This window comes from Aplidium turbinatum, chromosome 15 (genome assembly GCF_918807975.1).
Source record: "Aplidium turbinatum chromosome 15, kaAplTurb1.1, whole genome shotgun sequence".
Classification (NCBI taxonomy): Eukaryota; Metazoa; Chordata; class Ascidiacea; order Aplousobranchia; family Polyclinidae; genus Aplidium; species Aplidium turbinatum.
This window is the reverse complement of record NC_137486.1, coordinates 21,543,923-21,558,210: the sequence shown is the minus strand read 5'-3', so window position 1 is coordinate 21,558,210 and position 14,288 is coordinate 21,543,923. Positions and strand designations below refer to the sequence as shown.

The 14,288-nt window shown below is 35.8% G+C and overlaps 2 protein-coding genes across 2 annotated transcripts; one reads left to right on the top strand and one right to left on the bottom strand.

Annotated features, from left to right (window-relative positions):
* The first annotated feature begins 248 nt into the window (after window positions 1-248).
* Window positions 249-5,634, top strand: LOC145784839 (uncharacterized). The gene is made up of 7 exons (XM_082596679.1): window positions 249-307; window positions 649-762; window positions 1,293-1,899; window positions 3,096-3,269; window positions 3,936-4,061; window positions 4,466-4,585; window positions 5,254-5,634. The coding sequence occupies exons 1-7, from the start codon at window positions 283-285 to the stop codon at window positions 5,456-5,458; spliced, it is 1,371 nt and encodes a 456-aa protein (XP_082452805.1). The 5' UTR covers window positions 249-282; the 3' UTR covers window positions 5,459-5,634.
* A 3,115-nt stretch (window positions 5,635-8,749) lies between these two features.
* On the bottom strand, window positions 8,750-13,724 carry LOC145784264 (activator of 90 kDa heat shock protein ATPase homolog 1-like). The gene has a single exon (XM_082596052.1). It carries the CDS (start codon window positions 13,642-13,644, stop codon window positions 12,610-12,612), a length of 1,035 nt encoding a protein of 344 aa, XP_082452178.1. The 5' UTR covers window positions 13,645-13,724; the 3' UTR covers window positions 8,750-12,609.
* Window positions 13,725-14,288: the final 564 nt, after the last annotated feature.

Sequence of the window (14,288 nt, the reverse complement as noted above, 5' to 3'; positions counted from 1 at the left end):
GCTCACGTGATGTAACAAAGGTGACAAGTAAAAGGAAAAAATGATAACTTCGTTCGTGAAATGCTTTTCCCAAACGTTTTCAGAAGAAAACAACTTAATGTTAATATCACTCACTGCAGACATCTAGATCTTTATACAAAGTATGCAAAAATAATATGAAGCTCTGTAATGTCAAAAGGAAAGGAAACAAAATGCCATTTAGCGAGTGGTATTTCTATTACTCTTGCCCTGATGATGGCGATCTGTATCGTTTTGAACGAGTTTTTCCTGGTGACTAATCAAATGCGTTACAACAATGGACGTATTAGTAAGTACAGAACATAACTACATAAATTCAGAAAAATTTGTCTAATTGCTGCCTAGAACGATTGTAAAGAAGGTATTTCAAAATAAAATTACTTTACGTTTAGATGGAAAATGCTCTCACGACATCTTGTGACATTTAAAAACAATCGTTTCGTTTGTATATGAAATAATTGTAGCAAGCTAAAAGTAAATTCAAATTTCAATTTAAAGTCTCTTTCAAATGATTCTGCGTCTTATCATAATCTGTGATATATAGTTTGTGCTGTTGTACTAAAATACAAACGAATATAAGCCTGACTGTGTAAAGCAGGGTATCAGATCAACCACTTTCTTGCATTGCAGAATGCTTAAAGAATCGGGACGTCATTGAGCGACAAAGAAACACAGTGTCGTCATCGAACGTCACAGCAGCCAAGCATCAAGACACTGTCGCCGAGTTGAACAGAACAATCGAGGGTGGGTAGGATTTTGTATAATGAAGTCATTGAAAGTTTCTTTACTAAAATCTTTTGACTTGAGTGTTGCAAATGATGAATTTTGTCTTTAATTTGGAAAAATTTCACAGTTTCTGGGACTAATTTTCGAGTTGGATAAATTTCCCAGTTCTAGTAGTTGTATCTGACAGCGGCAGGAGGCCTGACAAGATCCTTGTCACAGGAGGTTTCAACACTGCAAGCCCGCATCAGCAGCCTACCTAAGCTAAGATTTTGCAGTCTTCGGGATAGCTATCAGAAATTTACTTGGTTTTTTGACTCAAAGTTTTTACAAGTTCACACAATGAACCTCGACTAGAACACGTTGGAACAACTACTGAATATCGTTTCTGATAACTTTGAAATCTAAACCGTTTGTTGCTAATTGTTAATTTGCGAAACGTAATTAGCAACCTACAACCAAGCTACACCAATCTATAGATTGGTCATCGCCTATATCTTGATAAGTCATAAAATTTACACGATGTAATGCTTTTTCTTTTCTTTTTTCAGAAAATTTGTCAGAAAATGTCTTTCCTATCATGACCACGGTTTTGGAAGCTAATCTAAGTACAAAGTTTATAAATCGAACGGAAACACTGCTCTATCAGGAAAGTGAAACCCAAAAACCTTTGCTCTCTTTATTTGAAGCCCAACAGGATTACAGGGTGGCTTTTCCGAAACCTACCTCAACGATTGCAAAGTCAGTTGATAAGTCTCAGATTCTCTCTCAAAAAGCTACAATTTTCAACTGTAAAGAAATGAACGTTTTGCTGCAAAACAAAGATTATCCGAATATTGTTCATGAAAAAGAAGGTGGGGTTTATTTGCGTCTAGACGGGCAACACTCGATGCGCGTTTCTGTTGTAAGTTTTCAAAGAACAAAATCAAACCGGTATTCCAAAACTCTCGACCCGATGGAAGTCGTCATAAACCGCGACCCCCGTAACTATGCCAACACTGATGTCCCGTTCGAAACAGCGAAAGAATCTTTTTACAAACTTCTCCGGATGCAAGGCTGGCCTGGTATCCCGGATGTTCATTTTGCTTGTTTGCTTGCAAAGAATGGAAGTGAATTGCTATCGCTGCAAGATTCCAAATCGATCGTTCACACGATTAGGTGAGTCCATTTATGATTAAGGTCTAAAGAAACTATTGTAACTTCTGAATTACATTGTAATTCAACCTTTTTTTCACCGTAGATTGATAAACGTCACAATCTACGACCGAGGCCTGTTAAATAGCTATCGGGAACAAAGCAAACAGTCCCATCATTAAAATTGGGCTAGTTTGACTGATTACTGTTAACTAGTTAACTGTTACTTACTGATTGATTATTAGCATTGCATCTTACGCTGCCTATATAAGTAGAAATAATTTAAAAAGCAACCGTCGCCTATTAAAGGCTGGATAAAATGCTATTTCTTTTTTCTCGATGTCAAAGGGCAACCTTAGTGAAGTTTCCCTTTCCACTAAATGCGAAAAACAAAATAACAATCTTAGTTCCTCGGCAAAATCGATTGAAGGCTTCAAAAGTCATCCGAGACCGAAGATTAAACATTTTATCGATCCAGCGACTTTAAGGTCCCACAGTCAACAAAGCTTATTCCTTTGTAAAGCTGAAAACTTTAAATTCATCGAAGCTCAACGATTCTTACGAATTTATTTTTAGAATTTCTGTTATGAAACATAAATTCTACAGATTTCACTTCGTCCTGTAATACTATAACATTATTTTACGTCTGATTGATGCGTCATTCCTTATTCATACTTGTACCAAAGAAAATTAATTATTTAGTATAGGCCAAGCTAATTAAGTTACATAACTTTGCATTAAGGAAATCAAAACTGTCTCTTTGGAAGTCATAGATCGCAACTATAGCGCGCGTAAGAACAATTAATTTTTAAATTAAGTTGTGCACGACGCACTTGGCAAATTAAGATGACGCACAAGTGTAGAATCACTGGTTTGTGGTAAAATGATAACTGGTTTAACAATCATCGGTAAAATGGTAACTAAATTGACTCGGTGCTGAAATGGAAGCAGATGACTCGATGACTTTTTCAAGATTTCACTGCTTTTTGTCGTTTTAAAATTTAATTTTTACAAAGTTGTGATTTTTATGTACAGTGATTATCAATTGTATGCCTAACCTACTAAGTTATTTACACAACAGTCGAAATTAAAAGTTTTGTTATTCAACCTTTCTTTGAAATCAACATAAGTGTTTAGTGTATCAGTGTTTGAAGACGTTGAATCAATAAAAAAAGAGTAGTTTAGGAGTAGATTAATAAGTTATATCTTTGGCTGATCAGTTATATTGTGGATGAGAATAGCCAAGGAGTACCCGTCTGTCGCACTCTAGCGGACGATTGTGAAACTTATGAATCGCTTCTGACTTTTGTAAAATCTTTGCCATCACCTGCACTTGTGGCGCTAAAGATCATGAGAAGTTTCGCTGTTGTCTTCGAGAACTTCTACGCAAATGGGTGAGTTAAAAAGTAAAATCTGTGAGACTGCCACAACACAAACAAACTACAGTACATTTAAAAATATTTTCGTTAGGGCCTTTAAATAAAGCGAACCTGTTTCCTGATGATTAGTCGAGTGGCGAAAACACTTCTTTGGACGCTCGGAAGGGTATGTGTTCGACACCGCTCAAGAGCATGCAATTGTGTCTTTGGCAAGAGGTTTAAGAGCACGCCTGAAGTTGATTTCAGATTTGTTTTTTGCCATCCCATCCAATTATTCTAGATTTGTTTACTACCCGGTGGAAGCCTGGATATGCCAAGCAAAAAAAATTCTACCTTCTGAAGTGGCGACAATCATACGGCAACTTCAGTTATAATGTAATGGTCCATAGACCCTAGATTTGAAGCTGTTGCGCTATGCTAATTCCTTGGAGCTGATTCCTAAACAAATGTTAGGCCTACCTAGTTGAAGCCCAACTCTTTACTGAGGCAGAGGAGTTTTGCATTGGGACGAAATTTTATTTTAGAATGTTTTTTTTGTTTTTTCTTCAAACTGCTGCCATTAAAATTGCCTGTTTAGTGTTTCAATTTGTGGCATATTTCTGACTGGGAGGATTAATGTGCTGCTCAAAACCGAAACAAGATAATTAGTAACGGAAAGTCGCAACCAATGGCATTTTGCAGAGTTTATCCTGCAGAGCTGGTCTTGGATAAAGCAATTCTGACGTCACAATATCATATTATTTTCACATCGTTTGACCACCTCATGTTTATGGACGAAATTTCAAAGGAACAAATGAAATATAAAAGGTGATTTTTTGTAGCCTTTCAGCAGATTTAATGTAGCCTAATTTTTTTTTACTTGAGCTGTAGCCTACGTTTTTTACTTTATTTACCAACTTATCAAGCAGACAGACTAAGCCGACTGCGGATCTGGAAATAAGTTTTTTGGGAGGCACCGGATAAAGCTTCAACAAATCAAAAAAATGCTAGTAACAAAGTTACTTTATTCCAGTTACTGAATTCGACACCCCCAACATTTTATTTCCCCCTCAAAAACTGTTTTAAACTACAACGTTTTAATACCATTATAATTTATGTTTCATGACTTTTGCTCCCCCCACCAACAGTGGCTTTAGTTCCCCCTAGAAATTTTCTTTCCAGTTTACGTCACTGGTGATAAGGCTTATTTTAAGTTTTGTGTTACTTTGTAGATTGTTGTCTGGTGTCAGCTGCAGATTTGGGCACCAATGCCCAACACGTGACCTTTTCGGAGACAATAAAGACACTAAACTTTGTCAAGAGTTCAGAGGTCACTGTGGGTCAAATAACAGGTAACGAAGTCTCTGTAGGCTGTAGCCGAAAACGCTTGTGTTTTTCGAAAGTAAATAAACACCCATACGGAAAATATAAATACGGAAAATATTCATGCGGAAAAAATCAGTAAGCTACAAAAAATATCCCGATTGGAAAATATTCTTACTTTTCGAAAAATGACTTTTTTCTTACGCATATTTTTTGTACCGGTATTGTTAAGTGAATTTACTCTAAAGTTTGCAAAATTTTAAATCCGTAATTTCGCAATGCAACACTATTTTGGAAATTAAGCATGTTCAAAACAATTAATCTGCTGTTTTCAAAAAAATACAAATTTACTATGATTTTGAATTGATTTTTACAAGCTTTAGGCTAGAATTTACAGGAAAATATTAGTTTATTTTGGACCTAGCCTACGTGAGTAAAAGTAGCATTTTATATGAAAATTTATAGAAAATCTGACAACACGTTTGCATCACGTACCCTACATTTAAAGTCAAGATGGTATGATTAGGTTGCGCGTTTTGGTAGGCTACGCTCTTCATTTCCCTGTTACCAGTCAAGTCTCTTTCTCCACTCCTTTTTGGAACTTAAAATTTCTCCAATTACAATTTTTTCTCCCGAACGACCTCAACTATCTGGCAACACTGAGTACAGCTTCAATTCCTTCCATTTGTTTTTGCAGATGCTGGGGACTCGACGCCAATTCTCACCTTTGCGTATTGTCGAATACACTATTTCCTCTCTTGAGCGAAGTAGTCCGGCTGTCATGGGAACGACCATCAAACATAGACATCATCTTGATTAGTAGCAGGCAATCCTTACCGGAATACCGATGTGACTGGACATCTTTTAGAATCGCCATAGAGATGATGCTACGTGAAGTTTAGCAGTAAAAACATTTTGAAAGATATCAGTATTCTCCATATCAAAAATTGATGTCAAATAACCTACTGCACTTTTGTTTAATTGTGCCGTGTTTCAACAACATACATTGAACTCATTGAAGCAGTCCAGTCCTCTTCCAATAGATGATGACGCCTAGGCTAGTCCTCTTCCAATAGAATTCAGCACGTAACGATAAAGAAAGATTACTCTTGAAACTTTTGTTATTGCGTAATAAACTCCATTTGGAAGCACCACAACTTTCTACGTTATACAGTCCAGCAAACAAACTCTCTCTTTTTGCGTTTGATTTTACGTTCGTAGCCTAATATGAATTTATAAAGGGGGATTTTGTTTGCTAGAATGTTTCTTTTGATGGCAATTATTAACGTTTGATTTTTGCTGATAAGCAATAAGAAGATAACCGGACTGGGACTATGTTAATGACCTATAAAAAAAAGAATTGACCTTGCGTTTGCTCTTGGCCTAAAAGTGCAATGGTGATAAAATGATCTGTCGAAAGGGTTACGCACTTACGCAACCGCCAACCAATCAGAACATGTTATAAGAGGCTACCGTCCAATTGTGACCCTTCTAGCACTCATCCAGAGAGTTAATGCTTGTTTTGAACTTTACTTGGTAATTACAGAAGAAAAAGAGCAATAGCAGTGGTGGGAGTCGAATCCGCGTCAATGAAATGACTACTTTCTAGCCCTAACCCTAACCCCTAAGCCAACCAGCTGACAAAAAATCCATTACTTAATTTGCTTTCTATCATCTTCTTTTTACCATTTTTTACGTCACTTAAACCGCAGCTTAAACCGGTTTCATTCTAGTCATTTTTAGTGGCAGAATTTCGACTTGTTAAAGTGGCTACCTGCAATTGTAAGGAGAAATGTGGCTACACAAACCACTTGCGGCCAAGAAGAAGTAAGTTAAGCTTCAATTGTTTTGACTTGGAAAGGCAGATTAAATCAGTTCTGACAAAATGAAGAAACTTGAGTTATTTGTACATAAAGTAGCGCTCGACAAACTGATCTATCGGGAGGGCTAGTATTTGGACAGCATAATTACATTTTGACCGCATTTACAATTTTTTCTTAAAAGTACATCGTTTACAATCGGGTTAAAGCCTTTTAGGAGGATATCCTGGCAGTTTCACTTAGCCTACTCATAGAAGCTTTAAATCACTAACGCGGGCCCAGTCAACGAGACGGAAAGTGGGCTAGGGATGTTTGCTTGAGTTACTTCTTTTACCAAATGTAGCAAAGTAAAAAGCGAGATTCAAAGTTGCTCAAGAGCGCACCTTAAACTTTGAACATGCAAGTTGCTTGATCTTGACCCTTTTCAGTTCACACCGAGCTGAGCTATCGGAGTGGATTGTTGCCAATAGAACCTCAGACAGCAAAAACAGTCATTTTTGCATTGATTCAACGTCTGCACACGTTGAATCCAGAGGTTAAAAGTAGCGCACTAGCCGCCACGCAACTTGGGCTAAAGTAGCGCGCTACCGCTATTTCTGTCACTTAAATTGACGCAGAAAGCACTTTGTGGCGTCCAAATGACCTTGAAAACAAATGATATTGTTTCAAGACGGAGTCCGTCTTGTATTGCTTGCCACACTGCCATTTCAACGTCGTTATAGAAAACACGTTCTAGGTGAAATTTATTGTTACACTTCTTTCAAAAACACGAGCATTTCAAAATGCGAGTTGCTGCCCGCTCTGGCTGTAGCAGGTCTTTCCCAATGGAGAAAATCTCTCCACGCAGCACAGGAAGGAATAGGGTTTTGCATTTAATAAAGCGAGGTTATAAATCGGCACTAGGAAAGCGCAAGGACTTGCGACTGTCTGCAAAAAAGTCTCTTAATTGACTTCTTTTTTTAACCAACGTTTCATGAGATGGCACTAACTCACCAAAGAACTAACCCTCGGAGTCGTTCTGGTGTCACTCTTGTCGGATTGTCGGTATCAAGAGGGTAATGTGCTCAAACATTTAAAAAAAATATTTTTTTTTCCATTTTCTGTTTTTGTTGGTTTTGGATAGGTTAAGTCTTCTTCTATAAAATAAACCCATAAAACTTGGAATATGTGGCCAATAAGGCATTGAAATTCAATTTTTGCGAAGGCCACTCTTGTTTTTGACAACCGATTTATTGCGTTTGGTTAGCATTTTATTGCTAACTTTGCATGTTGTTTTATCGTTATTTGTCCTCTTTCAAAAAGAATAAAGTTTATTAAAATTTCCCATAATGCATTGAATGTGTTAATACAGAAAAGCTGACTGTGCATGTTCACTTGTTATGTATTTCCAGTCGTATATACTTCATATAGTTTCTCAAAAGTGTTAACCTTTTGGCTATTTTGAATTGTAAACTTTGGAGAGCAATATCTCCAATTAGTGTTTTGGTGCATGTGGCCCCGCGGAAACAAGCATAACTCCATCACATTGGTGTGAAATTTGGAATATATATTAAGAACAACTATACCTACAAAATCATGAGAGCGTTTTTTATATTATTTAGGCAAAATGGAGATATTGCTAAAAATAATTTGATTGGCTGTTGCTAAGTTGCCATGGCAACCAAAATTAAATACAAAAACATAGTTTTGTGCGCAATTAACATTAGAACATATTCTGCAAGTTTGGTGCTCGTAGCTTAATTGGTTTTTGAGTTAAGCTTGTTATTGTTTTTTGTTACTATGGCCTCCCCGTTGGTTACCATGGCAACCAAATGATTATGAACGATATTTTTCAAATGTACTTACCTTGTGTTATAATAATATGCATAGCAAACGAATGTCCATTTTCTTAGTCTCAAAATTATGCCATTGAAATATGTCAAAATTAAGGCACATTACCCCCCGTGGCTTGATGCTTCCCGCAATAGTCGAATTATTTTTGCTTTGATATTTTCACGCATTGTTTCCATAAAAAAACTTCAAAAACGAGCTAATTTTTTCACTTTATATTGGAAAGTAGCGGGAGTGCGACTGAAATAAATGTAGCGCCAATCAAGTAGCGTCTGGGAGTGGTTATTGGTTATGCAAAACATCTCCTTTATCCTAACCCAAAGAATGAACACGAGTGAAATCAATATTTTGTTTCTTAAATTTGTTATTTGCTTTTCAAATCTTTAGAGATTTCAAGGTGAATTGGGGTGTCCCTCTTTTGTATTGACCTCCTGTTTACGATCTTCTGTTCTAGCATTTATTTACTTTGCTGAGGTTAAGAAACTGAAATGTTGACTATTCTTGAAAGTTTTGGGCAGTTGAATTTGCAGAGTAGCAGAAAGATGGTTTGCTGAAAAAGTTTATTGTAACTTACAATACCGGTCACAGAAGATTATCAAATGACAGAAACCAGGTCTTGCTACAAGAGCAATGCACAGAAATCAATTATACCTAACAATGAGACATCTGTTTCTCGGCAGTCGAGTGTAGCAAGAGCTCAGCCATAGACACCGTGTTTCGCCCATGAAGCAGGGCTCATCAGTATCGCACCACTAATTAATGCCACATAGTTCTCAACCACTGCTTTTGTCAGTCAATTGAATCCTCACCTTTATGGAAAGAAAACAACTAAACTAACTGTCGCCAAGGATAAGCACTGTTGAAAAGAAGCGATCTTCCAGGCGTTAGTGTAACATGCAAAGACACTAATCAACAATAGAACAGCGAGCATTGTGTTTCGCTAACCATACCGGTGTAGCCTCCACTGTAGAGAAACACATGTTTTTGGAAAAGTCTTGATGGCTAGTGTGGAGGCTACACCGTATGGTTAGCGAAACACAATGCATGTTGTTCTACAGTGAGTAGTCAGGTAGTGCTGAGCCAGGAAGTTCGCTCCTTCTTAACAATGAGACATCTGTGAAAAAATACGTTGCAAGTATATATGATACCACATGACACACACTTCTAGGACAAAAAAAATGGATTACAGTTGAGTTTCGTACAATCGCAACACGCTCAATCAAGTCAAATTTCACTGACTCTAATACCACTTTTCTGTACAACTTTTTACCTTTTATGGAATTTATCAATTTGGCTTGGTTTAGATATGATGAAATGAAAACGGCTGATTCTAATGCCTTTGCTTCCAGCTAAATAAACAAATAGAATAGGGGGCAAATCCTGTTGACATCAACATATTACGCTGAATGGTACTGGTGTGACCATTATTATGCCATCCTTTACAAGAACATACTTATCACCAAAATATATAAAATAATCGGAATTAAAGGAAACTTTACGCCAAAATAAAATTCATGTCGAGATTGGAACAGACTCAACTGCAAAAAAGTGAGTTTTCTACCAGTTTGACACAATGAAGTTTTTCTGTTGATAGCAGAGTTTATATTTATTACAATCTGAACAAATAAAATGTAAAAATGGTCTTAGTCAAATTCACAGAATTCTACTTGGAAACCTATTCTTTTGTACAAGTTCTGATACAGAATGAAAAATCTACTTAGCACTGAATTGCGATATAACAATGCAGACCGGCTTTCAATCAAACAATTGTAAACACACTGACTTTGTGAAGCAGGCATAAAAAACACACTAATAAATTACAATTTTAAAAGTAGAAATGATTGAAAAACAGATTACAGTCAATTTGATTTAATTCTGCTACTATGGCGTCCTATTAGATGATCTTATTAATATTTTTATGTTTTTCTGTAATGAATGCAATTCAACCTCCTAACTTTACTTCAACTTAGTTTATTGCAAAGTTGGAGCACATATCATCACTGGCAACTTTCATATGTCCAAAATCATGGTTTTTAACCAACATATTCCATGAAATCAAATTCTTGTACTCCATTTTCAAGAACTTAAATTTCAAACAATAATGGAGCTACAGTATAACTATGACACTTTGCGGAATTCAAAACAAAACCCATTTTTGAAAAGTTTGTGGAGTTCCTGCTATTAGCGAGCTTTCTTACCCAAAACGACAATATTGTTTTGTTGTAGCTGTTTCTGCAGAAAAAATAAAACTGCATGGACTACCATGGTGTAGACGTTGGTCACCTTATCTTAAACCAGCATAGGAAAATTAAATCTGTATGAGTTTCTTTTAAACAAATGAGTATTCTTTTAAGTAAACTAGTTCAAGATTTGAGTTTAAAAAGTATTGAGATAAGATTTTTAAAAAATACATAAAAGATTGTTACACATATGAAGTGTATATAACATTGTTATGGGTTGTTCTACTCAATCGCTTAAAGATATAAACTTTTATTATACATATACAGAAAGATACTTTTAGCATTAACACCAAATTTTAAAAATATGACGGGAAGTAGTTTCTTAAAATTTCTTTAATTGAAATTTATGCTTGGGTTTTATAAAAACAATAACTGCAGAAAAAAAAATTATTATTTTTAAACAACTTTTCCAGAGTTGCCAAAGCTGTTCTATATGTATTTAATATTGTCAACAAAAATGCATGACATATGCATGTAATGTCTTGTTTTAAAGTTTATTTATTGCATTCACAAAATCTAGTTTAACCCTTAGAAGGTTGGGCTCCTGGAGTCTTGCTCAGTTTGGGGGGGGCTGTCGATTCTTCTTATGCTTTAGGAGTGATATATCTGTTATTTTTTAAGGCACGGTCTCAAAATTTGGGATTCACTTTGTAAAATTATTCACGCTGAGCATATCTGAAAAATAAAACTATGTAAGTTTTAGAACTGCTCATATACGTTGAAATGTTGAGGTGACTTATGACTGTAATTGTAGCGTGAGTTTACACATTATTTTTTGGTAGAGTCATGAAGAACATGCATTGCAATGCTGTGATTAAAATTTTTTTACATAATTTTACATACAGCCAATTCCCTTCACACTGTGAAACAGTTAGGAGGGCCAAATTAATTACTTTCTTCCAGCAGGTGGAAAAATTTTGAACAATAGAATATGTATGAAATATTTCAGAGGATGTGCTGAGAAATGCCTTATATCTCTCAATTTATAACCTTTTTTGCTCAAAATTTCAGCTCAATAAAGGTGAATAAAAGTTAGGAAAAGTCAAGAAATATCGTAGTTGCAGCCTCAGTGGTTTTAGAGATACAACTGTTGATATAAAAAAGTTGAATTGACAGCCCCCACCCAACCTTCAAAGGGTTAAAGATAAGCCATTAAATAAACAAAGCATATGGTATAGGCTATTAAAAAATTGCCGACAATACAAAATCATATGTTGCACCATGTCACTCTTCTGGTAACCTTCATAATGTCAAAGACAGTTTAAAATTTCTAACGATTAAATTCCGAGAAGCATTCAGAATCACTACCGACGTGTTTATAAAATGTGAAAGTATGGTTAACTCTTCCAGCATGAATATATAAATCAAACTATTAAAAGGTAATGAGTGATCATTGGTTGAGTGATTGTCTAGAACTTTGTATTCTCTAAACTGAAAGAATGTATACACGCACCGGCGCCCAGTCCCGGGCGGACGGGCCACGCCCGCCGGACATTCCAGGAATTAAAAAAAAAAATTAATGCAATTTTATGTCCCAAAATTTACTTGTTTCCAAATCGTGTTAGAGGAGACATAGACTTAAATGTAAAACTAGGCTAGCCCAACAACCTAGCAAAATTGCCCTTTTGAAAAACGCACAAAATAACCTTGATGACGTGACAGTATGTGTTCGCCCGCCCAGCTATTTTGAAAACTCGGCGCCTATGCATACACGTAATATTTTTACATTAGACATTTTATTCAATATCAATCAACAAATTCTTCTAAATATTTCACAAGCCATATATTTAAAGACCTTGAGATAGCACTTTACTGTAATAAACAAGTTTCCAGTAATTGCTGGTAATAGCAATACAAGCAGCAACCATCTTGTAAAAGTATAACAAAATTTACTTTTAATAACCACTTGTATAACCTCTTTCTTATTTGGTCTGTAATAGTGTGTTGGCAAGGTTTTGGTAGAAATAACTTCCAAATAATTTTTTGTTTCATTTTATAAAATGTTATCTATTTTTGATGTGTTTTCAATAACTACAATTCATGAAAGTTAGATGAAATCTTTCACACATATTCATGCTTCAAACTAACCTATCATACAAAAGGTTAGGTGCAAAGAGTTTTAAAAACCTCTCAGTCAATAGCAAAGGTTCTATATTACTCGCATCATAAAATACGAGCTCCATATCCAAATGTCATTTTTATTGCAGACCAATAATAATTTTTCCAGCCCATTCTTGTCGCTTCAACAGAATCCTTGGGCACACCGGTTTGCTCCAACTTGATTTCTGCTCCGCCTGGAGTTTGCTTGAAGTTCAAAGACACGTTTGAAAAATGAGCTTCTGGCCATGATTTGAAACGCCATCTCATGCAAATCTTCTCATCCCTGATGATTTTTGTATATTCTCCACAAACGTTTCCATCAAATAATGTAAAGGAATTCCCTGTTGCAGCATCAGCTTGTATTGTACTACGAGCCCATGCAGACATTCGATCTTTCAAAGTCATTGTTTTAAATAATTCACTGACCTCTGTCATAAATGTCTCAGACATTACCAACTTTTTTGTATGAATTTGTGTTCCGGTGTTTAAATTCGACATGTTTGTAATGGCTGTTCTCATTTCGTGTTTAACATTTTTATCAGTTGCTACATTGCTTAATGTAACTGCTGTTGTAGGTTTCTGGTCTTTTTCAGGTACTTGCACAGCAGATGCACACTCACTTTTTAATGCATCAATGTATTCTTGAAGTTTTACTTGTATTAATTTTGTCCCAACTTTTCTCATAACATCTTTTAGCTCTTTGCACTCTCGTTGATCTTTACCAAATGAAACGATAACATCCACTTCATCTGCATCATTTTCTTCACTTAAATTAGGAATTTCAAGTTCACCATTGTATGTAATATCACTCCCTGTTAATGATCCCTTCCATTTGGCTTTAATTTGAAACTCATAAAAAGATATAATTTTTTTCTTTCGATTGCTTACTGATGCCTCTCCTGTACATGATGTAATTTCACTGATGACACATGAGCCAATTTTATCATCCACAATAGACAGATCTTTCAACAAAGTTTCTAATTTCTTTTTTGACCACTGAGTTGCATCTCTTTCTGTCCAGTGCCAGTTGTTGACATTGTGGGCGTCGGCACGTTGTTCAACAATCCAACGTGGGTCACCTTCGCCCCACTTTGCCATTCTGTTCCCAAAACAAGTACGTTAGTAACTTCGAACGATCATGAACAGACACAGGTCATAACCTGCTTTGTTCTATCTCGTCGAATCTTCTAGATTTTTGACTTGTTGAGCATTTTTCTTTCAATGTGAGAACAGAGTTTCCAAAATCAAAGTTTTTTTTAGTTTTTTTGAACTTTTGATAAAGAAAAATTACGGAGAGAGAGAAAACTTTTATTTCGTCTGTTACGAGAATAGTACGGTGCAATTATACACAATAAGAAGAAAATAGCACCATAGCAATCTAGATACCACAAAAGACAGAAAGCAGCGAAAGACTATATCATTCATCTGCTTCCCTGTCAGTGCCGGATTAACCAAGTGCGGGGCCTGTAGCAGATTGATTTGATGTACAGATAATGACTGGGAAGTAATTGAATATTTTATAGATTTGATATTTTTTGATTATAGTGTAGCCGCTCTTGCCCCACAGTGTTTCGCAGATAGGCTAGTTTTTAATCAACTTCAATTTTGAAAATGATCTCTCTCCAGTACCTACAATCAGTTACCATCATACATAAATAAATGGGAAACAAACTTGTCAACGTTAGGAAACTTAGTGTCAATATTGTTTTCTTTAATCAAAGTGAAATAGTTGAGTTCTGTAG